Raw genomic sequence first — 25441 nt, forward strand, 5'->3', positions numbered from 1 at the left:
TATTTCTTTTTTAAAAAATATATTTTATTGACTTTTTACATAGAGGAAGGGAGAGGGATAAAGAGTTAGAAACATCAATGAGAGAGAAACATCGATCAACTGCCTCCTGCACACCCCCTGTTGGGGATGTGCCTGCAACCAAGGTACATGCCCTTGACCGGAATTAAACCTGGGATCCTTCAGTCCACAGGCCAGTGTTCTATCCACTGAGCCAAACCGGTTAGGGCTTATTTGTTCTTTTTAAAAAATGTTTTAGATATTTTAGTTCATTTAGCATTCCATATAAATTTTAGAATCAGCTTGACTATATCTACAAAAAATTCTGCTGCAATTTTAATTGAAATTGCTTTAAATCTGTAGAATAATTTGGAGAGAATTGGCATCTTTACTATTTTGAGCTTTCAATCCATGAACACAGCATGTCTTTCCAATGATTTAGTCTTCTTTGATTTTTTTTTAGTTATAGTTGACATACATTCTTCAATTTCTTTCATCAGCATTTTGTAAGTTTCAACATGCAGATCTTAGACATGTTTTGTTAGATTTATATCCAAATATTTCATTATTTGGAGCTATTGTAGATATGATTATTTAAAAATTGTTTCCAATTGTTCATTGCTCATTTATGAAAGTATGATTGGTGTTTGTAAATTGACCTAGTATCTGACTTTGCTAAACTCATTAGTTCTAAGAGTATTTCTGTAGCTTCTCTGGAATTCTTTGGATCTATAAATTTGTCTTATGTGAATAAAGACAGCTATATTTCTTCCTTTACAATTTGTATATTTTTATTTCTTTTTCTTGCCTTATTGCGCTAAGACTGTTAGTACTATGTTGACTATGAATAGTAAAAGTAGATATCCTTGCCTTGTTCCTAATCTTAGGAAAAAAGCATGCAGTCTTTCTTCATTAAATATGATGTTAGCGCCGAAACCGGTTTGGCTCAGTGGATAGAGCGTCGGCCTGCGGACTGAGGGGTCCCGGGTTCGATTCCGGTCAAGGGCATGTACCTGGGTTGCGGGCACATCCCCAGTAGGGGATGTGCAGGAGGCGGTTGATCGATGTTCCTCTCTCATCGATGTTTCTAACTCTCTATCTCTCTCCCTTCCTCTCTGTAAAAAATCAATAAAATATATTAAAAAAAAATATGATGTTAGCTGTAAGTCTGTTTGTAGATGCCCTTTCTAAGGTTGGGAAAGTTCTTCTCTAGTCTAGTTTGCTGAGAGTTTTTTTTTTTAATTATTATTTTGGATGTCTTTTATTTTATTATTTTTTTATTTTTTTTTAATTTTCTTTTTTTTTCAAAGTTCCCTTATATATTTTTTTAATTAATTAAATCTTTATTGTTCAGATTACATTTGTTCCTCTTTTTCCCCCCCCCATAACTCCCCTCCTCCCAGTTCCCGCCCCACCCTCCGCCCTCACTCCCCACCCACTGTCCTCATCCATAGGTGCACGATTTTTGTCCAGTCTCTTCCCACATCTCCCATTCCCCTTTCCCCCCAAGAATAGTCTGTCCATTCCCTTTCTATGTCCCTGATTCATTATAATCACCAGTTCATTCTGTACATCAGATTATTTATTCACTTGATTCTTAGATTCACTTGTTGATAGATGCATGTTTGTTGTTCACAATTTGTATCTTTACCTTTTTCTTCTTCCTCTTCTTAAAGGATACCTTTCAGCATTTCGTATAATACTGGTTTAGTGGTGATGAACTCCTTTAGCTTTTCCTTATCTGTGAAGCTCTTTATCTGACCTTCAATTCTGAATGATAGCTTTGCTGGATAAAGTACTCTTGGTTGTAGGTTCTTGTTATTCAGCACTTTGAATATTTCTTGCCATTCCCTTCTGGCCTGCAAAGTTTCTGTTGAGAAATCAGCTGACAGTCGTATGGGTATTCCCTTGTAGGTAATTGAGTCTCTTTCTCTTGCTGCTTTTAAGATTCTCTCTTTGTCTTTTGCTCTTGGCATTTTAATGATGATGTGTCTTGGTGTGGTCCTCTTTGGATTCCTTTTGTTTGGGGTTCTCTGCGCTTCTTGGACCTGTAAGTCCATTTCTTTCACCAGGTGGGGGAAGTTTTCTGCCATTATTTCTTCAAATAGGTTTTCAATATCTTGCTGTCTCTCATCTTCTGGCACCCCAATAATTCTGATATTAGTGCGCTTGAAGCTGTCCCAGAGGCTCCTTACACTATCTTCGTATTTTCGGATTCTTTTTTCATTTTGCTTTTCCGGTTGGGTGTTTTTTGCTTCTTCGAATTTCAAATCTTTGGCTTGATTCTTGTGCTCCTCTGGTCTGCTATTGGGTATAATATTCTTTATTTCAGTTCGTGTATGCTTAATTTCTAGTTTCTTTATCGTAGCATCGAGGGTCTCATTAGTTTTTGTGAGGCTCTCCACGAGTTTATTGCAAGCCCTCAAAATTGCGCTTTTTAGCTCCATATCCTCCATTTCTGTCATGTTTTTTTGTCTCCGCATTTTTTTATGCTTTCTTGGTGCACCCCCTGTGGTCTTTGTGCGCAGTCTTGTTCTAGTTGAGCCTGGATTGTTGTAGTTAATACTGAGGGATTTGACCACCAGGCTGACTGGCTGTGAGAATCAGCTGTGTGGAAAACTTCTGTCCTCTGGGGAGGTGCTAATCTAGCCTTTGCCTGAGGCGATCCAGCAAATGGCTCTGTGCAGGGCTTGGGCGGGGCGGGCTCAACAGGGCGGGCGGAGGGAGCAGTTATGGCTGCTCTCAGTCCCATTCCCAGAGGCTCTGCTTCTCAGAACCCCGGCAGCCGCTGCAAACCTTTGTATTTTCCACACTGCACCTCCTCTGAGCCTCGGTTTGCTGTTCTCTTTCCTTCTAGTTGAAGAGTCTCTCCTCAGCTAGCCTTCCTGTGGTTCTGGTTGATGTCTGTTCCGTCTTTTAGTTGTATTTTTGAAGTGGTTGTTTGCGGCAGCAGTCTCCGGTGTTTACCTATGCCGCCATCTTGGTTCCTCCCTATTTTGGATGTCTTTTAAATGCTTTTTTCTTTATTTATTGATATGGTTTTGTGGTTTTTCTTCTTTAGGTGTTATTATGATAGATTTTTGCATTCTTGGAATAAACCCCCCTTGGTGATGGTATATTAGTCTTTTTATATATTTCTGGATTCAGACTTCTAACATTTTTGTTGAGGGTTTTTGCATCTATGTTTATCAGAGATATTGGTGTCTAGTTTTGTTTATTTCTACCATCTTTGGTGTTGACATCAGTATAATATGAGTTAGGAAGTTTTTCCTCCTCTTCTATTCTCTGGAAAAGATAATGTGTATTTATTGTTATTTATTCTTTAAATATTTGGCAAAATTCACCAGTGAAACCATTTGGACCTGGATATTTCTTTTTCAGAAAGTTTTAAAACTTTCCTTAGTAACCTGAGGGCTACTCAGGTTATATTTTTACTCTAAAGCAGTGGTTCTCAACCTTCCTAATGCCGCGACCCTTTAATACAGTTCCTCATGTTGTGGTGACCCCCAATTTCATTGTTACAAATGGAACATAATTAAAGCATAGTGATTCATCACCAAAACAATATGTATTTATATATGCGTTTTCCGATGGTCTTAGGCAACTCCTGTGAAAGGGTCGTTTGACCCCCAAAGGGGTCGCGACCCACAGGTTGAGAACCACTGCTCTAAAGTCTAGTTTGTCCAGTTTTCTTTTAGTTCATGTTGTTGGGGAATCCTTTTTTATATGGCCTTTTTGTTGGATTTTCCTATGGTATTATGCAACTCCTTTCCCGGTGTCACAACCCCCCACTGCGGTCCCGCGGCTCTTTGGCCCCTTGAGTGTGGCTCTTCCACAAAATACCACGTGCGGGGCACGCATGTACAGTGTGATTGAACTTCGTGGCCCATGCGCAGAAGTTGGTATTTTGTGGAAGAGCCACACTCAAGGGGCCAAAGAGCCGCATGTGGGCTCGCGAGCCGCAGTTTGCCGACCACTGGCCTAAGCAACCCTTCAACCATTCAACTGTTTGACCGGTAGCTATGATGTGCACTGACCACCAGGGGGCAGACACTCACAATGCACAGGCATGGAAACATGGAACAGACTGATGAATCTCAGAGGAATGGTGGGAGGGGGGAGGGGGAAGAGATTAACCAAAGATCTTATATGCATACTAGAGGCCCAGTGTATGAATTCCATCCACCAGTGGGGTCCCTCTGTCTGGTCTGCGGGGATTGAGCCTAAACTGGCAGTCTGACATCCCCCAAGGGGTCCCGGATTGTGAGAGGGTGCAGGCCAGGCCAAGGGATCCCACCAGTGCACGAATCCGTGCACCAGGCCTCTAGTATAATTATATTTGAAGTGAGTTTCTTTTTTAAAAATTCAGTCTGCTTTTTTAAAAGTCCCACATTTCAGGGAACCCCCAATCTTGGATGACTGGTCATCTTATACAGCCTGCATATGTGATCTCATGAATATTTTTTTCACCCAGGGATGCTCTAAGGCACACTATAGGGCACCTTCCCCTCCCCCCCCCCCACCATACACACACTCCCACCACTACAGCTGGCTAGTCTCCTAACCTTGACCTCCTGATTCATAGGTCGACACTCAACCACTGAGCCATGCCGGCTGGGCAATCCCTTAATTCTTGATTGTCAGGGTCTGTGAAGGGTCTGAGCTATTACCCTCTTAGAAGCTAACAAGTGTTATAGGTGCTGATAGAAGACACAAGACTCTGGGAGCAGAGACAAAGGATGTGTCTCTCATGGCACAGCAAGCAACATGTTCAGCAAGTTGACTCCCCATGTCCTTTAAGTCCCACAGGGATGACACAGAGGGGCCATGATGGATGCTGGACATGCAGTTGGTTTACATCACAGCCAAGAAATGCTGAGCTTGAGAAATTCAGCCTGCTCTTTGTCCTAGAGGGAAGCATTACCTCATCCCTTAAGGTTGCTTGCTGTCCACACAACCCTGAGAAGTGGCCAAGGTAATGTAGGGTCAGGACTATGTATTCTTAGCCAGAAAGTAGTCTAAGGCCAGGCTATCATACTGCAACCCACACGAAATAATTTAGACTGACTTGCAGATATTTGGTGTCACTGTCAATAATGACAAGGGGGCAATACGTGGGTCCACAAGCAAACCCTTCCCCAATGGAGAGATGTTTTGTTCATCAGTCTTTCCCCATATACAAATATGTAACCCAAAGCGACATGATTCATTTCATTTCAGAATTTGTTGTTCAACTTGACTAGGATCATCATTACTTGGTTTGGTTAAATCCCATGGGTGGTTTCATCCAAGGCTTGTAGCCCAATTGCTAAACATGGCATAATCCGAGGCCATTCAGGTGTCAGGACAAGCAGATGAGTTATATCAGTCAGATCTAAACAAGGTCATGCTGGCCCATGTGTTTGTACGGGCATGAGGGAGGTCCGTGTTCAGGAGCTGACATGGATGGCATCTGGCACAGCAGAATAGTTTATGTCTGCCACGTTCACATGAGTTTTTCTGTGGTTTTCATTCCAAAGAAGTGACGACCAACCTGTATTCAGGTCAGATTGCAGGCCGCACCTGCTGCTTGACTCTGGGAGACCATATGATTGTTTTATCAGGCTGTAGTGCTCAGTCTAGGGCAGTAGTCGGCAAACTGCGGCTCGCGAGCCACCTTCGGCTCTTTGGCCCCTTGAGTGTGGCTCTTCCTAAGCCTTAGGAGTACCCTAATGAAGTTAATAACAATGTACCTACCTATGTAGTTTAAATTTTACAAATGTGGCTCTCAAAAGAAATTTCAATCGTTGTACTGTTGATATTTGGCTCTGTTGACTAATGAGTTTGCCGACCACTGATCTAGGGGACAAAGAGCATTAACCATCTTCCCATCTTGCACCTCTCAAGGTTTAAGGTGTTCCTTCCCCAAGTACACTCTGTCCACTGCCATGAAATTGGTCTGTTTCATCCCAATGCCTATAACTTCACTTTTATCTGATCATCCCCTACTTGTACCTGACCTTTCATTCAGAAAGGTCAGGTGCAAGAGGATCAAAGATACTTTTATAAAATTTACAGATTTTTTATGTCTTTTATCTTTGTCAGTGTGGACCACTGGAAGGGAACTCAGTGAACAACGTACTCAGTCAAGTGGTCGTTGTCTTTATGATCTAAGACTGTATCCATCCAACAAGAGAAGTCTTACCCCAAGCCTCACTCTAATCCTATGATCTAGGACAGTGATGGCGAACCTATGACATGTGTGTCAGAGGTGACAAGCGAACTCATTTTTTTGGTTGATTTTTCTTTGTTAAATAGCATTTAAATATATAAAATAAATATCAAAAATATAAGTCTTTGTTTTACTATGGTTGCAAATATCAAAAAATTTCTATATGTGACATGGCACCAGAGTTCAGTTAGGGTTTTTCAAAATGCTGACACGCCGAGCTCAAAAGGTTCTCCATCACTGATCTAGGACCATGTCCATCCAACAAGAGAATCTAGGTGACTGAACCATAATTCAATTCAAATCCCTTAGGTCCCTTTTGAGCTGAGCTGTCACCTAGAGATTACGAACTAGGCTGGCCTGAGATTGCTGTGAAGGGAAGGAAAGATACATCATGTCCAAGAATGGGCTGAATCCCAAATTTTCAAAATAGGTTTCTATAATCCACCCCTTTTGTCCTGATCTTTATCCAGGAGGTGACCCCTTTTGGGGGACAGCCACATTCCGTGATCAAATTGCCTTACTACGGTATGTGGATCAGGACGAGGTGAGAGAGGTAGAGCCTGAAATCCTTTTTAGTCCATTTTGTAGGAAGGTGTCCAATGTTCAACAATATTAGTTATCTGCTGATGGTAGGGAGCTGGAATGTCTACCAAATACTTTGACTATTGACCCACTGTTGGGTGCACCGCTGTCAGACTGCAAACCATCTGCATTAGAAACATAAGAGTCTTTTACAGTGTCTAGTCTTTGATGGTAGATGCATTGCCATGCCCAGGAGGCAACGGCAGTTGGCTCCATCAGCAGCTTAATTCCACATGGTCTCATTGGAGAGCAGGCCCTTACTATGGGCGTCTACATGAGTCACCCAAACTGACCTCAACTACTAACCATCTATTACTGATCCCCACAGGCCCCCATCATTGTCCCTAGAAACCCCATCACTCTCACCAGAAACCCTCTGTCAAAGTCTCTCGGGCCCCAAAACCTCAAATCAAGTTCCAATTTACTAGAATTGTCAACGGCTGTAAAGCTGCTCTGAGAACCCCTTCTATTTGTGGTCCCCACTCCTCTAAGATCGCCTTTCTGAGGGGCTTCTGTTTTTTCAGAGGTGCAGTGAGGCTGCCGTTTCTGTCCAGCATGGAAAGTTAAATTGCTCCAAAGTTGTGATTTTCAAACTTTTAAGTATCATGAGCCTTTTTTAAAACGGACTTTGAAATATATTTTATTGATTTTTTACAGAGAGGAAGGGAGAGAGATAGAGAGCTAGAAACATCGATGAGAGAGAAACATCGACCAGCTGCCTCCTGCACATCTCCCACTGGGGATGTGCCCGCAACCCAGGTACATGCCCTTGACCGGAATCGAACCCGGGACCTTTCAGTCCGCAGGCTGACGCTCTATCCACTGAGCCAAACCGGTTTCGGCTATGAGCCTTTTTTAAAACGGATAAGGTGAGGGTGGGCGGCTACTCGTAGAATTTGGTTTTCCTTGTTCAGCGAAACAAGGGTCAGTCAAGGACCCCTCCTTTCCTGCAACCCGTCGCCCCGTCCCCAGCTCAAGCAAACATGCTTATTGGATGATAAGCATGTCGGTCAAAGCAAGACCCTCCCCTCAACTGCCAAAAGACTAGAGCTACTCCGCAAGGGCAAGGCTCAAGTGTTTTCACTGGTTCAAAAGGGCCGAGTCTCCATTCCCGCACCCTGAGCCGGGAGGTGGGTGGGTCCAGACCCCGCGCTCACTGACAGGTCGAGGTGTCAATCAGCGCTAGTCAATCAGCCCTCTGCCCTCTTGCTCAGCCCAGCTAGGGCTTCAGGAGCAAGAGCTGTTGATTGGTCGTCTGCTGCCTTTCAGCTGGAGAGCCCACCCGTTAAAGGTGTCAAGGCTGCTCTGATTAACAGCTGATTTACACCAGAGGCCACAGATCTGTCACAACTGGCCCCGCCTCTTTCCGGACATCTAAGGACACAGACAGGCGGGCCTGCAGAGAGGGTCTGCGCCCATCCCCCGCCGCCACTTTCTGCTGATCCTTTTAAGGTGTCCTGTTCCGCTGCCCAGTCCCACCCAGGAGCAGTGTTGACTTCCCCCGACTGTGAGTGAGCAGCAAGGTGGTGGGGGGTGGGGGTGGGGTGGGAGTAGTCTCTGCGCAACCGCAATAGGGAAAACAAAAACCTGGGGCGGGTCCAAAACACTTTCAAAGATGAAGTCAAAGCGCCCGCTATTTTGTTGTTCACTTGTCGCCCTTAGGGATTGGCTTTCATTCCGACCGCCCAAGTTGAATCTTGGCGTGGGAACTTTATCCGCGTACGCGCATGTGTGTGACTTTTTAAAAATATATTTAAATTTTCTGTAATTGTGTTTTCTGTAAGAGTACGTAATACAACTCTAGTTTAAAAAGTAAAAAATAAATGTAGTAAAAATAACCATAACTAATAATCTATTATTGGTTGCACAATATAAAAAATAAGAACTTTATCAATAACCTAAATTGTGATGGGGGGTGAGTAAAAGTGTAGAGTTTAGGAATACTATTGAAGTTGTTGTTATCAATTTAAAATAGGATGTTATAATTTAAAATACTTGAAGCTTCATGGTAACCACAACAACAAAAAAAAACAACCCGTGGTAATTACACAAAAAACATGAAAAAGATGTCAAAGCATACTGATACCAAAATACCTCAAAACACACGAAAAAAGACAGCAGCAAAACAATAACAACAAACACACAAAAACAAACAAACAAAAGACAGCAGCAGAAGAAACAAGAAACAACAGATCTACAAACCAGCTAGAAAACAATTACCAAAATAGCAAGAGTAACTCCTTACCTATCAATAATTACTTTATACATAGATTAATTCTCCAATTGAAAGACATAGAAGGGCTAAATGAATTTTTAAAAAAACAAAACACCAAGAGCCAACAATATGCTGCCTACAAGAGACTCATTACAGTTGTTTGTATGGCAAATAATACAATAATAATTCAAGAATAAACTGCTGCACATACAGCTGTAAACCTACTTTTGCCCTACAATGTATAGACTGAGGGTGAAGCAATGGAAAAAATATTTCAAGCAAATGGTAGTGGGGGAAACACAAGTGCAGCTATACTTACATCAGACAAAATAGACTTTCAACTAAAAATGGTAAATTTTATTAATCAAAACTCTTTTTCAGGGTCAGATCCCAAACCGACCCATCTGAGCTTCTTTTTCAAAATGAAAGCTTCCCCCAAAGAGGCCACTTTGTAGGGTGAGTGGAATTTTCTGGAAAGGGGAGAAAGTGGATTCCATGTAGGAAAAATGGTGGCCCAGAAGCTGGATAGTAGAGAGTATTTTTCTTTAAAATGGAATCTGTTTCAATCTACCCCCTCCCCCCTCACACCAGTCCTGCCCCATCTTGATGGGTTTAGGGTTTCTGAAGAACTCCTGCCTCCTACCCTTCCTTCCCTCCTTCTCTCCTTTTATCTCTCTTACTCCTTCTTTCTCCTCCTCCTTCCTCTCCCTGTCTCTCTCTCATTAAAATAACGACCCAGTTTATTTTTTGTTTAATTCCTGGCAGCATGACCACAATTAAAAGGACAACACACCCACTGCAGTTTGTGTGTGCTGTGGAGGGGAAAAAACTCAACAATAAATGTAGAGAATGAATAGTAAGGGGGTGGAACTTAAAATAAGGAACTCCTTTTTGAGAAGCTGATATTTAGCAAAAACTTGAAGGAAACGAGGGAGGTGAGAATAAAAAGACAAGGCTGGTGTGCCTCTGATTGACACCTCGTGGCATCATCAATGGCTGTTCTTTTCCTAAACTTCAGCTGAGACCTGGCCCAGAGTTCCCCAGACCTTCTCTACATTTGAGATGACTGACTGCCAGAATCCTGGCCTAAGTAGGTTTACAAACCTTGTCTTCAGAAGCCACCACTTTCAATCCCGGGCCCCAAACCCCTCCATAGTGACTGTCAGGTTCCCAAAACCACCCTCCACTCCAAATGCACAATCGGGACATCCACAAAACCATGATTACCATGATTTCATTTTTAGGGCGCTTATTTAAGAACTTCCATGGACACTACATTAATGTTAATGAGGATTCATCCCACCAATATTTATAAACAATCTGTGATAGGCAATGTTAATAAGCACTCTCAGATTAACCTTTTTTAAAAAATAGATTTTTATTGATTGCAGAGAGGAAGAGGGAAGGAGAGATAGAAACATCATCGATGTGAGAGAATCGTGGATCGGCTGCCTCCTGCACGCCCCCTACTGGGGATCGAGCTCGCAACCCAGGCATGTGCCCTTGACCGGAATCGAACCTGGGACCCTTCAATCCGCAGGCCGACGCTCTATCCACTGAGCCAAACCAGCCAGGGCTCAGGTGAATTTTTATTGAGAAAGTTTGCCCTCGAGTGAATCCTGAACCAATTTAATTCCTTCTTCAATGCCACACAGTGGCCAATTTTGGCCATTTTCATTTTTCTGAGGTTGTTTTCAGTGGGATGAATCATTTTCAGGTTAATTTTTACAGTGATGATTCCATCCATGCATCAATTTTCTTGTCTGGATTATATTTCAACAGTAGTAACTTTGTCCCAGATATCTCCTTGGCCTCAGGCTGCTCCCTGAACTGCTCAAGCAATTCTTGCTTCAGGGCCTATACAGGGCGTTCCCTCTCCGAGAAATGCTCTTCCATCTGTGTATCTCATCTTTCACTTTCTTCGCAGTTTTTTCCCCTCAAAAAAAAAAAATCACTTTTCAACCAGACCTAAGCTGACAACCCTATTTAAATACAAGTTTCTCCCACCCTACATGCCTGATCCTCTTTACTGGCTTTAGTGTTCACTTAATGCAAACAATGCGATTGGTTGCCTTGTTTATCATCTGTTTCCCTCTGCTAGAATATAAGCTCCTTGAGGGTGGGAAGTTTTTTTAATATATATTTTATTGATTTCAGAGAGGAAGGGAGACAGAGAGATAGAAAAATCAATGATGAGAGGGAATCATTGATCGGCTGCCTCCTGCACGCCCCCCCCCCCCCCCCCACTGGGGATCAAGCCTGCAACCCAGGCATGTGCCCTTGACCAGAATTGAACCTGGGACCCTTCACTCTGCAGGCTGATGCTCTATCCACTGAGCCAAACCGGCTAGGGCAGGGTGGGAAGTTTTTAATCTTTTTTCCCTGCTGTGTCCCCACTGCCTATGAAAGCACCTGGTAGTAGGCACTCAATAAATATTTGTCGAGTAGCTTTCCTGACATTCTGAACTTTATTTGTGGCTAGTTTTCATCAAGTCTAATATTTCAGGATCAAAATTTGCACGTTCATGTTTTGTTGGCAACATAGGATCCTTCCATCAGTTCTCCCTCAACATATTTCAAAGTTCACAGTTTTAGCTGTTGGTTTATTCTGCAGTGTGTATGTCTATCAGTAATAGTCGTTGTGAAGCTGGTAAGAGAGTTCGTTTTTATTTCCTGGATGATCCATGGGAAAAACTATAAGCAATCTCCATCTAGGATTGTCTAAGATGAGCTTTGCTAAGTTGGGTTTTTGGTAAGTTTCTGGTCAACTTTGTGTAGTGTGTAAAGTATAAACTCCTCCTAACCACAGCCCATGGGGCCTTAGGGATATGGCCTATGACCACCTCTATAACCTCATCTCTAGCCACTCTTTTCCTGGCAGATTCCAGTAATCCTAACATTCCAGCCAGCCAGCCTTCTGGTGGAACTTACCTGTTTCTGTGCTGTGTACTCTCAGTCTTACCTATCACCTTAAGGTAAACCTCCTGAGAACTGAGAATATATTAGTTCGGGTCCCTCCAGAAGCAGACCCTGTGACAAGGATTGAAGTCAAGTAGTTTGTCTTGTTCACTGAGCCTTGCACATAATAAAGGCTCTGTTCAATTGAAGGGTGAAGGTGTTTATCTGTTATGTTGCTGGAGCAAAGCTGGGTCTAAAATGTCAAGGTTCAATGCACCAAGAGGTTGCAGTTCGATTCCAGGTCAGGGCATGTGCTGGGGTTTCAGGCTCAATCTTGCTGGGGGCTGTGTAGGAGGCAGCCAATCGATCTCTCTCTCTCTCTCTCTCTCTCTCTCTTCCTCTCTAAAATTCAATAAAAAAAGTATTTTAAAATATCATGGTTCAAATATCCTTGGGGTCAAACAGTAGGGTGAAAACATTATGTTTTTCTCTGACCACTCCTACCGGCCACCACACCCACCCTGGGAAATTCCTGAGGACAGAGATCCTGGTGTCTGTCAGTGCCTGGCACACTGTCAGGGCTTGGCACACAGGAGGAACTCAACTCCCACCCCTTCATCCCAATGTGGTCCTTACAAGGCCAGTTGTTTAGCAAAATGGCTACAATGAGAAAGATGGAGAATGTTGAGCAATGGTAAGGAGGTACCACTTACGAAAGGGGGAAGTGTAGTTAGGAAAACTGGCATGCTTTACTAAGGCCACCACCTGTCTACCCCATGATAGCAATTCCGTTCCGAGATATATGCCCAAGAGAAACGAGTTCATATGTCCATCAAAAGATGTTCACAGAATAATTTCTCAGTCTTTTTATTATAGTACATGGGCTGGGACTGATGGGATGGAGTAGATGTGGGCAACCATTGCTCTGATTAGCATCAAATGCCTATCCCGATAGCCATGAATGTGCCAAAGGTGCCACCACTTGCCATCGCAGCTTTCCTGAGGCCATTAGCTTCTGACCCCACATTCCGATCCTGAGACAGAAAAAGGTGCCAAAGAGTGCCCCAGCCACCATGCCCATGGTGCAACCCATCACAAAGCCCATCTTTGCTCGGTCAAAGCAGCTTGGCTGGGACTGTCCATAGGGACCCATGGCCACTGGCATCTCCCTTATGGCCTAGTCACTCCAAGAATTATTCTTAATAGCCCCAGACAGAGAAGTGCCCAAATACCCACTGACACTAGAATGGATGAAGTGTAGTCTATTCACACAATGGAAGAGAGCACAGCCATGAGGACGGACAAACTACGGACCATGTAACAACGTGGATCTGTCTCACAAACATAGCGCTAAATGAAAGAAGTCAGAGGCAAAAATGTCTCCATGCACTTACATGAAGTATTGAACTAGACAAATGAACCTGCACTGTTACAAGTAGGGAGTGTTTACCCTTGGGGCGGGGAGGGTGGACCTGAAGGAAGTTCCTGGAGACAGAGGCGCTGTGGAAGAAGATTGAAGTGCCAGACAGGTGAGTGAAGAAGCCATCTTGGATGTCCAGCCCAGTTGAGCTTTCAAATGAATCCAGCCCCAGCCACCATCTGACCCCAAGAAGAACCACCTCACTGAGCGCAGTCAAGCATAGGACCATGAAAGACAATATTAAATTGTCATTTAAGCCACTAAGTTTTAGGATGCTTGTTACACAGCAATAGATAACCAGAACACCCAGGAAAGGCTGCAGTGGCCCTCTTAAGGTCTGACACCCCCACTCCCACAACCCCCTCACAACAAAATTAACACCAGCCAGTCATATTTTTCAGTCCCTTTAATAAGGTGCTCCGTGGAGAGGGCAGAGTGGCAGGCAGGGGGTAGAGAAGATCCAATCAGTCCTCATCTGGCAGCTGGATCTTGCTGGGGTCAAAACGGTTGGATTCCATGATGGGAAGACCATGGGCCTCTCGGTATTTTACAAGCTTTTCAGCTTCCCGGCGGGCCCACTCATGCATCCTGGAGGCAGCAACATGGGGGAGGGGAGACATGAGGAAGCCTCCCTGGACATTAATCCCCACCTTAGCTCCCCATTCCTCAACGTCAGGACAGGACTCCTGGCAGAGTCCCCTTCGACTTCCACCCCTCCCTCTGCCCCCGCCCATCCCATTCTCTTGGACACCCCATGAACCTGTAGTCAGGCAGATAAGCCACAAAGGTGGTGCCAAAGACCAAGACGATGGAGAAGCCAAAGAAGAAGACGGCCCGCATGTTCCAGACATCCACAACAGGGTCCTTGTCGTAGCCATGAGAGTCGGGGTTCTGTGGGAGGAGAAGGGAGGAGAAGAGGTCAATGAGGGCTTCCTGCTGCTCCACAAAACCTTATGCTGGCCCTGCATAAGCTGGTCTCCAATTTCACCTCGAACCAGTCTCCCCTCACTCCCTAAATTCCTCTCTTTCTGTCCTTAGGACTTGTCAAGCTCCTTCCCACCACAGGGCCTTTGCACTTACTGCTCCCTCTGCCTGGAAAGCTTTTCCCCCAGGCAGGCTTGGCTGGATCTGCCTCCTCATTCAAAGTTTTGGCTTCTCATCTTCTCTTAAGAGACATTCCCTAGTCACCTTGTCTATTAAGTTGAACTATTGGAAAGTGCCATTTTCTTTGGTCAAAAATGGTTGAATATTGGCCATTTCCTATGGTTCAACCTAATAAAATTACCCCCTACCCCCAAGTCACTCTCGATCCATTTATCCTGCTTAACATTCTTTCTAGCATTTATTAGTTTACCAAAGTAGCATCCCACAGATCCTGTATATCATATTATCTTATGATACCAATTACATGTTCTATATTACCATTTTCAGGTATTTTACATATTTATCCTCTGTGTTTCCCACTATCATATAAGCTCTATAAGAGCAAGGGCTTTATCTGATTTCTACACTGCTGGACCCCCAGGGCCCTGAACTGTGCCTGGCATCCAGTAGGCCCTCAATACATATTTACAGAATGAATGGATGAATGAATGAGCATCCTATATATCCAAGCCCCTCAACCAGAGATTAATATTGATGAAGTACCTCTTATGTGTCAGGCCTTTTCACATACACAGACTTCACAATATCCCCGTGAGTTGGAAAATGGCAATAATAAGTAACACCTTCTAAATGCTGAGTACTTACTAAGTGCCAGATGCTGTTCTGAGCATTTCGACTCATTTAATTATACGATGCAGGTTTAGTATTTTTAAAAAAGTGTCCTAATACTTTTCCCACTTTACAAAGAAACTGAGGCACTAAGGGGTTAAGTTACTTCCCAAGGTCACTTAGGTGAGTAACTGCCAGTGCCTGTATTCCAACCCAGGCATTCTGATTTCAGAGCCTCTGCTATCACATAGCACAGAACTGGGAGACCTAAGTTCAAATGTGTCCTGCCGCACATTCAGTTATGCGAACTTGGGCAAGTCACTTGGCATCTCTGTGCTTGTTTCCTCATCTGTACAGTGAGTATACTAACAGGACCTAAGAGACAGGGTTGTTTGGAGGATCAGATAAGTTAATGCATGTAACATGTTTAAAAGACTAGCACCGCAAAAGCGTCCTATCAGGTTTGATACCTTTCTGCAAAATAAGGTCAGTCTCGCCTCTGGCTCTGAACAGAAGATAACACGGGGAATTGAGGAGAATAAGTCACGAAAAATACCCAAGTCTTCGAGGGTTTACCAGTTGCGCAATCCTCAACCGCCTAAGAAAGTCCTCTACGGCGCCCCGTCCACCAGCCCCGGATTGACCCTACCGGCGTCCCGTTTCCCCTCTCTCACCTTCTCATAGAGGTTTTCGTCCTCGGGTTCTGGGTCCTCCTGCCAGTGCACTGTCGGTTCCGGCGCCCGCTTTCCCACCGCAGCGGACGGAGCGATGACAGCCCTAGCAGAGCTGGATTCCCAGCGAACCGGGGCAGCCAGGCGCCCTCGCGTCGCCGCTGCTGCCAAAAGGCGGCGAGCGTACAAACCTAACAGTCCGGGCGCCATGACAGACGGTTGGGCAGGCTCTCAGGGGCGGAGACGGAAATGGAACTCTGCGCAGCCGCAGTGGACCCGGGCGCGCTGCTTGTCGCTCCGCCCCCTTCGCACGAAATAGGTCCCAGTCTGTCTAATGTTCTCACGTGACTTAAAGCATTGAGTGGCCCTTTCTCCTCCCTGTGGCACAGCCTCATTAGAGCAACCATTTCCTGATTGTCTCGGTTAAAGCTATGGGAGTTCTGCCCGAGCAGCCTTTCAGGTCTGCTCCTTTCCCTGGTGAGAAGAAAGCGATGACATTTGGGGTGGGAGGGTGCAATTCCCAGCCAATCGCACCGGGTTTCCCTTGCCCTCCGTGCAAGAGGCAGAGCTTCCGCTTGGCTTTCATCTTTGAAGGAAGCTAAGCGTCTAAAAAGCGGGCCTCGCCCGATTGGCCAATAACTACTCCTCTTCTCCACTAGCAGGCGTTCGCACGGGGCTGGGGGCCGGGGAGGTGGCAGTCGCTTGCCAATGAGAGCAGCCAGGGGCTGGCCGATGGCGGAGGGCGACCAATAGACGCGGCCAGCCAGAGCGCGCTCCCTCAGTAGGTGGATGGTGGTCGGAGCGCCGGCTCCCTGCTCCTGGTCGCCATTTTGTGCTGGTGGTTGCGGCTAGCGGGGAGTAGGCGGCGGCGGGGCTCCCCGGGAGGGCAGCGCGCTCGGCGCTTCGCCCCTTCCTCCCTCCGCCTTGCTGCCTCCAGCTTTGAACTTGGTGGTTGCGCGAAGCGGCTCCTGCTGAGCTGGGCGAGTTGGTGGAGGAGGCTGAGGGCCGAGGTGATGTCAGGGAGCCCTCCCTTGACAGCCCGAGCCGAGGTGAGCATCGACCTCCGCGGGTCGTGGGGGCGGAGGGAAGGGGCCGGGGGCCGGAGGCCGGGGGGTGCATGCACAAGGTGAGCGTGCGGACTGCGGGCCGCGGCCCGAGGAACGCGTGCGCGGTCTGAGCCTGGGAGGGGTTGTCTTTAATTTTGACTCCTTTTGAGAAACAGGGGCTCGTGCGCGATCCGGGCGCAGGATGGGTGCACGCGGGTTGGGGGAAGGGAGAGACGGATGGGAGTGGGCTGCTGTGGTGTCTGCGACACGGAACTTTCTCCGTGGGGAGGCAGGTGTCTGCGACTTTGTTTCTTATCTACAGGCGTGGGGATGTGTTGCCTGTTCTGTGTGACTTTGGTACTTAATCTGTGCGTGGGAAAGTGTTCTGTGCCTCGGGTCCTTAGGAGTTGGAGGAGGAGGAGGAGGGAGAACGGAGAACATCTCTGTGACCCTGGTCTTTATCCTTGGAGTGTGTGTCTAACTCTGGTCCCTCCCTGTTCCTGGGAGAGGTCTTTATCCATAAGGAGTCTTCTGGCGACTGGCCCTAACCTGCCTCCAGGGCAGGGAGGGAATGCAAGGAAAGGGTGTGTGACTTATTGCCCCTTCTTGGAGGGCTGTCTGTCTGTGACTGTGATGTTCATCCATTGAAATGGGGTGCTGATGGCCCGTATTATTGTGGGTTCCTGTCTGTGATTTTGGCCCATCGTTATTTGGGGCGCGTGTCTGACTAGCCCCCATCTGTTGTGGATTCCGGTGTGTGACTCTGGCCCCTTTGCCAGAGTCTAATGAGGGTTTTGTATGGACACTTATCCACTGGGGCCCCTGGTTGTGATTCTAACTCTTACCCATCTAGGAGGAGGTAACTCTGGTTCCCTGTGGCCTGAGGAGGAAGAGAACATTGGGGTGTGTGTGTATTCATGGAGGAAAGGTGTGGTGGCAACCTAGTGCTGGGTAGGTGCTGTTACTGCCTGGATTTGCCTAATTGCTGTCCAGAGGGCAGGCCTGAAGATTCTGGGATACTGCCTGGTGACCCCTGGCCAGGTCACATGGCTCTCAGGACTTCCTTGGATCTCAAGCCCCGAGGGCTGGGTGAAATGACCGCCCTTCTGAGTAGAATAGCACAGTGCTTGGGAACAGCCCCCGACAGGGCTCCTTTTGCCTCTGAATAACTTGGGCCCAGAACCCTAGGGAGAGCTGCCTTGGGACCTGGCTGCACATAAGAGACAGCACTCAGGGCTGAGCCAGTTGCCCTGTGGAGGGCCAAAGCTGTGTTGGCCAGGAGCCCAGGGAGGCGGCAGCTGTCTCATTGCCAAGTTAGCCCCTTCACCACCCCCTAAGCCTTTCCTGGTCTACTGCTGTCTTGTAAGGGGCAGCCAGCATCTTGTTGGGAGGATGAAGGGGCACCCGGGGGCCCATGGCAGGAGCCTGGTGGGCGCCTGGGACTGCTCCTGTGCAGTCTCGCATCCATGCCTCATGTGCCTGATCTCTAACAAGTCATTCAGCACCCAGAGCTCCCGTAGGCAGGTAGCTCCGGCCTTGAAGGTGTCTACCAGTTTCAGATGTCAAAGCTCCGATCACAGAATGGGCGATACCACCAGGTCTCTCTCTCTGCAGGATGCTCCGTGTCTGCTGAAGGCCTTGATCGTCCTAGGGCAGTGAGCTCTAGCCTCACGTTTGTGGGGAAAGGAAAGGAGCAGACCAAGTAGGGGCCCTGGAGTTGAGAAACAACGTCCCTGGACCAAGAGACAGCAGAGAGCCTTGACAACAAGTGTTTCTCAAGGAGGCCCTCTCTGCCCCAACTGCTTTGACCCCTTTCTTCCTGCCTCTCTCCCCAGAGTCCCTGCAGGAGGCATCACCCAGGCTGGCAGATCATGGTGGCAGCAGCGGGAGTGGCTGGGAAGTGAAACGGAGCCAGCGGCTGAGGAGGGGCCCTAGCAGCCCCCGAAGGTCCTATCAGGACATGGAGTATGAAAGACGGTGAGTTACCTGCTTCCGCCTTGACCAAACAGCCTAGGCTCGTCCCCGTGTGAAGAACTGATCCAGGAAGGTACTAGGAGGAGGCTCTCAGGCTGAGGAGACAGTGTGAGCCAGGACCAGTGTGCTAGGCTCTGGGAGTGCCCCAGTGAATGAGGCAGAAAAGACTGCAGCCTTCTCTCTATTACTCGGGGTCTCACAGCAGAGCCCACACAGTTTACAGGTGATTCCGAAACAGTTGGATGGGTGCCACAGTTGTGAGGGTAGGAAGGGATCAAGAGAAAGGTGTTTCTAGTTTGGGGGACCCAGATAGGTATATGGTGCCATTCGCCAAGGTCTGAACAGCCACTGTGGGAGGAGAGGCAGAGATGGGTAGTGGGTTGTAAGTGCCTGTGGATTCTCGGCAGAGGTGTGAGCTGTAGCTTTGGGTTGAAGGGATGGATGAGAGTGGTGCTTTCAGAGTCAGGAATTTGCCAGGACAAGTATGGGGCAAGCCAGGTCAGATGGTGGGAGATTTCAGAGGCAGAGTGGGCTGAAGTTGGCATGATACTTGCCTTGGAATGGGGCACTCATGTAGTTATTTTTAAACTCTGGTAGAGCAAGAAACAGTTGGGACACTTGATAAAATACAGACTTCCCAGGCCATTCCCTCACCATCCTGCTGTATCACCCCAGTTTATTCTAATGAAGGTGATCTATTCTTTACATATTAGGATTACGTAGGAAAGCAGACCTCTATTAAGAGTCAGTAGATTTATAAAAAGTCAGGAAAAAATATTTTTTAATGTCCTGCAAGGGGCTTCTTCTACCAACAGGCCCTTTTAAAAATGTAGAATTAGCCCTGGCCAGTTTGGCTCAGTGGGTAGAATGTTGGCCCGTGGACTGAAGGGTTCTGGGTTTGATTCTGGTCAAGGGCATGTACCTTGCGTGTGGGAGGCAGCCAATCAATGTGTCTCTTTCACATCTCTCTCTGTGTCTCTTCCCCTCCCTTCCACTCTCTCTAAAAATCAATGGAAAAATATCTTCGGGCGAGGATTAAAAAACAAAAAAAGTTGCCGAACCGGTTTGGCTCAGTGGATAGAGCGTCGGCCTGCGGACTCAAGGGTCCCGGGTTCGATTCCGGTCAAGGGCATGTACCTTGGTTGCGGGCGCATCCCCACTGGGGGGTGTGCAAGAGGCAGCTGATCGATGTCTCTCTCTCATCGATGTTTCTAGCTCTATCCCTCTCCCTTCTTCTCTGTAAAAAATCAATAAAATATATTAAAAAAAAAGTAGAATTATAATATTTTGTTTTCTGAAAAGTGAAGCCCACATTGAGATGTGTTATTCAGCTTGACCTTCTTTCTAAATGTCTTTCGAAAGGCATTTGATTTTGGATGGGATTCGCTAGAAGTGCTCTGTGGCCGTTTCTGAGTGGAAGTAGGTGACATAACTTGCCTGCTTCAGACTTTATTACCAAATAAAGCCACTGGCTTTCTTTTTTGGGCTTTTAAAGGACCTCAAGTGCAGAGGTTTGAGTTAATCACGCTTGTCTAGTTCACAGTAAGTTTCTATCGTAGGTCAGTACAAAGGCCTTCTCTTGCCTTATCTTTCCCTTTTTAGTCCCAATTCCCGTAGCTGTAGGCAGCTTCTCTGTCGTATTTGAAATGTATTCTTTGAAAATATCTAGTGTTGTTTAGAGTTGTCTGTGTTTTCACTTTCCACAAATGACACAGTGTTATAGTCTTCATTTCCCCCCCTGAACTTTGTATAACTCAGCACTGCATTTTTTAAAACGATCTGTCTGTATTGCCATGTGTATATTAGTGTTTTGCTTCTAATTGGTCCCAAAGACACCATAGGATATGCCTCCTGCATTTTGCTTAATGATTCCCCCAAGGATGGATACCTGCTCTTAATTTGAGGGCACTAAAATTCATCATCACTTTTTTGTCTTATAATCTGTGCTTTCAGAATCTTCTGTGTTCCTACCTCTGGATTGCAACAATTGTTTTCACTGTATAGTTTTACCTTTCTCATTCAGGTCTTTAAATTCAGTTTTGAATATGGTATAAGGTAGATTCTGGTCTTATTTTCCTTCATATAGTGGGCAGTTTCCCTAGTACCATCTCCTAAATAGTAGTACCTCATCTCATTTCAAGTTACCTCATGTACATGGGTCTGTCCTGAGCGATCTAATTTGTTTCATTGATTTACTTGTTCTTTCTTGTGCTAGAACCTTACTGTCTTTATTATTATGGCTTTATAGACTGTCTTTTTTAAAAAAATATATTTCATTGATTTTTTACAGAGAGGAAGGGAGAGAGATAGAGAGCTAGAAACATCCATGAGAGAGAAACATGGATCAGCTGCCTCCTGCACACCCCCACTGGGGACGTGCCCGCAACCAAGGCACATGCCCTTGACCAGAATCAAACCTGGGACCCCTCAGTCCACAGGCCGACGCTCCAGCCACTGAGCCAAACTGGTCAGGGCTAGAATGTATTAATAGCTCCCACTTTGCTCTTATTTTTCAGAGTTGATTTAGCCAAGTCTCTCAAAAACATTTAAGAATTTTTATTGAGGTTGCATTGAATTGATATATTAATTCAGGGAGTATTGTCAGTTTTGTTGCCTTTCTCTTCTCCTCCTCTCCCCCTTCCTTCTTGCTTCCTCTTCCCTCTCACCCCCTCCTCCCATATAACATTTCCCCCCCCACCAATCATTTGAGTTAGTGGCAGACATGACCCTTAAGTACTACAGCATGTATGTCGTAAGAACAAGGACTTTTTCCCTCCATAACCACAGTACACTTGTCAATATCAGGAAATTTAATGTTGATGCAATACTTTGTCTTATATAAAGTCCATATTCAGAAGTTATCAGTTGTCCCAATAATGTCCTTTATAGCTGTTTCTCCCTAGGCCAGGATCCAGTTCAAGATCACACACATTGCATTGAATTTTTAGTCTCCTTTAATCTGGAAGAGTTATTCAGTCTTTCTTTGCCTTTTATGACCTTGATATGTTTCAAAAGTACAGGTCAGTAAAGTACAACATCAGGAAACCTATATAATAAAGAGGTAATGTACAGATTGACCATCACACCCTCGCACAAGATGGCTGCCCCCATGTGGTCAGAGATGGCCAGCAGGAGAGGGCAGTTGGGGAGGACTGAGCCAACAGGGGTGGGCAGTTGAGGGCGACCAGGCCTGCAGAGGAGGGCAGTTAGTGGCGACCAGGCTGGGAGGGGAGGGTAGTTAGGGGCGACCAGGCCTGCAGGGGAGGGCAGTTGGGGGGTGACCCAGGCCTGCATGGGATGGTAGTTGGGGGCAACCAGGCCTGCAGGGGAGGGCAGTTGGGGGTGACCAGGCCGGCAGGGGAGGGCATTTGGTGGCAATCGGGCCGGCAGGGGAGCAGTTAGGCATCGATTAGGCTGGCAGGGGAGTGATTAGGCGGTGATCAGGCTGGCAGGCAGAAGCGGTTAGGGGCAATCAGGCAGGCAGGCAGGTGAGCGGTTGGGAGCCAGCAGTCCTGGATTGTGAGAGGGATGTCCGACTGCCGGTTTAGGCCCGATCCCACAGGGCAGTCGGACATCCCTCGAGAGGTCCCAGATTGGAGAGGGTGCAGGCTGGGCTGAGGGACACACACACCCCAGTGCACAAATTTCATGCACCGGGCCTCTAGTATAGTCAATAATATTGTGATAACTATGTAGTGGATATGGTACCAGGTAGGTACTGGAAATATCCAGGGGGAACACTTTGCAAAGTACAGTGGAACCTCGGTTCTCAAACTTAATTCCTTCCAGAAGGCTATTTGAGAAGTGATTTGTTCGAAAACCAAATAATTTTTCCTATTAGAAATAATGTAAATTGAATTAATCTGTTCCATACCCCCAAATGATTCCCTGTTTTAACCTTTCTTATATACAGTACATGTCTAATGTACTCTTTAATCTATAAACAAACACTTCTTTTCTTAAATTTATCAAACCACCCTACTAGCCTTAAACGAATCACTTTTAGCACTCGGTCCAGGTCAGCATGCAGCATCTTTGCTTGCTCATATATCACTGCCTCCGTAATGCTGACTGCTTTTTATTTCTCCAAATCAACAACAGTTTTTCTACCTCTTCAATTGTCTGTGATCATTGTTTCTTTCACGCCCTTAGCAACATTACCAATCTTTAAAAAAAATTTATCTTTATTGCTACAAGTATTACAGATATCCTCTTTGTTTGTGGGGTTTTTTCCCCATTGACCCCCTCCACCTCATACCCACCCCTCCCAGGCCTTCACCTCTCTATTGTCTGTATCTATGGGTTTTGATCAGATGGAATCAATGGACATTTTCGGAACATTTCACCCCAAAGCTACAGAATATACATTCTTCTCAAGTGCACATGGGACATTTTCATAGACCACATGTTAGAACACAAACTAGGTCTCTACAAGTTCAAGAAGATTGAAATATCAAGCATCTTCTCAGATCACAATGGCATGAAATTAGAAATCAATTACAGTAAAAACATTCAAAAACATTCAAACATATGGAGGCTAAATAGCACGTTATTAAATAATGAATGGGTTACCAAAGAGATTAAAGAAGAAATAAAAAAACATCCTGGAAACAAATGACAATGAACACACACAACAACCCAAAATTTATGGGACACAATGAAAGCAGTCCTGAGAGGCAGTTCATAGCATCACAGCCCTACCTCAAAAAACAAACAAAAACAAACTTTTAATAAGTTATCTAACCCTACAACTTAAAGAATTAGAAAAGAAATCGAGAAAAGCCCAGAGTAAGCAGAAGGAAGGGAATAATAAAGATCAGAGTGGAAATAAGTGACATAGAGACTGAAAAAAAAAGATCAATAAAACCAAGAGCTGGTTCTTCGAAAAGATAAACAAGATTGATGAACCTGTAGCCAGACTCATCAAGAAAGAGAGAAGACCCAAATAAACAAAATCAGAAAAGAGAGAAGTAAAATAACATTACCACTCTTGGTGGCCTCTTTACGTTTTAAAATTGTGCTAATGGTTGATTTCACCAGCATGAAAGCATTCTCTCGTCTGTTGCCTGAGACATGCTTCTTTTTGTCATGCTGATACCTCAGCATGAAAGGGGTGTCAGGACAAAAACCGAAGTTTGGTTTGACAACCGAGACATTTTTCTGTGAACAACTTGGTGGAGAACTGAATTGTTCAAGAAATGAAGTATATGATTGTTTAATCACTGCTGTACACCTGAAACCAATACAAAATAATGTTGAAAGTAAACTGTAATTGAAAAACTTTTTACTAAATTAAAATGGTAAAAAAAAAAAAAGAATAAATTGGAAAAAAAGTACAAGTGACTTGCTTTGTAGATGTTTCTCCATTTGGGTTTTTCTAATCTTTACTCATGAATTTTTGGCAGAATAATTATTTAGGAAATGTTTAAATAATATTTTAAACACATTTTATTAGAGACTGTATTTAGGATATTTGCATCTGTGTCCATCAGTGAAGTGGTCCTATAATATCCTTTTCTGTTTATGTTGCATTGAAACAAAGCAGCCTCATGACATGAATTGAGCAACTTTTGCTATTTCTCTTTTTTGAAGAAATTTATATAAGAATTATCTGTCCCCTGAAAGCTTGGTAAAACCTTTAAAAGGGCCTGTGCCTGGCCAGTGTGGCTCAGAGGTTGAGTGTTGACGTATGAACCAGGAGATCACAGTTCGATTCCCGGTCAGGGCACATGCCTGGGTTGCGGGCTCGATCCCCAGTGGGGGGTGTGCAGGAGGCAGCCGATCCATGATTCTCTCTCACCATTAATGTTTCTATCTCTCTACCCTCTCCCATACTCTTTGAAATCAATAAAAAATATTTTTAAAAAATAAAATAAAAAGTAAAAGGGCCTGAGTATTTTATTATCATTTTGTCTACTTCTACCAATTTTGGCATTTTATGTTTTCTAGAAATATACTTATTTTGTGGAAGTCCTCATATATTATGATTCAGTCCAGCTTCCTAGAAATGTATTATGAACAGGGTCTGCCTTTGAACGGTATTTAATCAAAATGCACCGAGGCCAATGAAAAGTATCCCTTACTATCTAAATTTGTTCCCTTCCTGATTTTTACATATTTTATTAATGATGGCCTTTTTTTAATTTGAGAGAGAAACATGGATCGGCTGCCTCTTGCATGCCACCTACTGGGGACCATATGCCCTGCGACCTCTCAGTGCATGGGACAGCACTGGGCCAACTGAGCCACATCAGCCAGGGCTGCTCTCTTCCTGGATTAAGAAAGTAAGAGTTTAATATCCAGATTTATTTGGTTTATATTCTCAATGTCAGAGGGTTAGGATTTAATCTGAACATTTATTCAAATCTGTTCAATTCTTAAATTCTGATGACGAGTCCAAATATTGAGGGATACCTATAGTAAGCAAATATGAAAAAGTATTGTTCATATAAAAAACCTTAAGAATACTCAGACCAGCCACTTCATGCTGAGCCATTTATCATAAGGAAACAATTTTGGTTCCAAGCTGAGCTCACAAGGACAGGGACTTCATTTCATTCACAGTAGTATCCGTAGCACCTAGAACAGTGCCTGACACATAGCAAATGTTATGTTAATATTTGTTAAATGAATGAACAATTATCAAAAATTGGAAACGCCCTAACCGGTTTGGCTCAGTGGATAAAGCATCGGCCTGCGGACTGAAGGGTCCCA

At 45.2% G+C, this 25441-nt stretch overlaps 2 protein-coding genes and 1 pseudogene across 2 annotated transcripts in view; 1 reads left to right on the forward strand and 2 right to left on the reverse strand.

The window, feature by feature from the left end:
• Positions 1-12567: 12567 nt before the first annotated feature.
• On the reverse strand, positions 12568-13338 carry LOC106698557 (annotated as a pseudogene).
• Positions 13339-13714: 376 nt separating this feature from the next.
• Positions 13715-15955, reverse strand: NDUFB11 (NADH:ubiquinone oxidoreductase subunit B11). Its single transcript, XM_006097133.3, has 3 exons — positions 15711-15955; positions 14084-14214; positions 13715-13911 (listed from the first exon to the last, which is right to left on the reverse strand). Exons 1-3 carry the CDS (start codon positions 15915-15917, stop codon positions 13788-13790), a joined length of 462 nt encoding a protein of 153 aa, XP_006097195.1. The 5' UTR covers positions 15918-15955; the 3' UTR covers positions 13715-13787.
• Positions 15956-16427: 472 nt separating this feature from the next.
• The window catches only part of RBM10 (RNA binding motif protein 10), a 29229-nt gene continuing 20215 nt past the window's right edge, over positions 16428-25441 (forward strand). Inside the window, 2 exon segments of the mRNA XM_023760944.1 lie at positions 16428-16772; positions 18589-18730. Of these exon segments, the coding sequence (XP_023616712.1) occupies positions 16721-16772; positions 18589-18730 (194 nt within the window). The 5' untranslated portion in view covers positions 16428-16720.

This window comes from Myotis lucifugus, unplaced genomic scaffold (assembly GCF_000147115.1).
Source record: "Myotis lucifugus unplaced genomic scaffold, Myoluc2.0 scaffold_196, whole genome shotgun sequence".
Lineage (NCBI taxonomy): Eukaryota > Metazoa > Chordata > Mammalia > Chiroptera > Vespertilionidae > Myotis > Myotis lucifugus.

Excerpts from the sequence above, each read along its gene's own strand:
- NDUFB11 (XM_006097133.3), bottom strand. The coding sequence starts at position 15,917 with ATGGCGCCCGGACTGTTAGGTTTGTACGCTCGCCGCCTTTTGGCAGCA. Across the intron at positions 14,215-15,710 it reads ACGAAAACCTCTATGAGAAG|AACCCCGACTCTCATGGCTA; the intron begins GTGAGAGAGGGG and ends CTCCTCCCACAG. Across the intron at positions 13,912-14,083 it reads GCTTATCTGCCTGACTACAG|GATGCATGAGTGGGCCCGCC; the intron begins GTTCATGGGGTG and ends TGCTGCCTCCAG.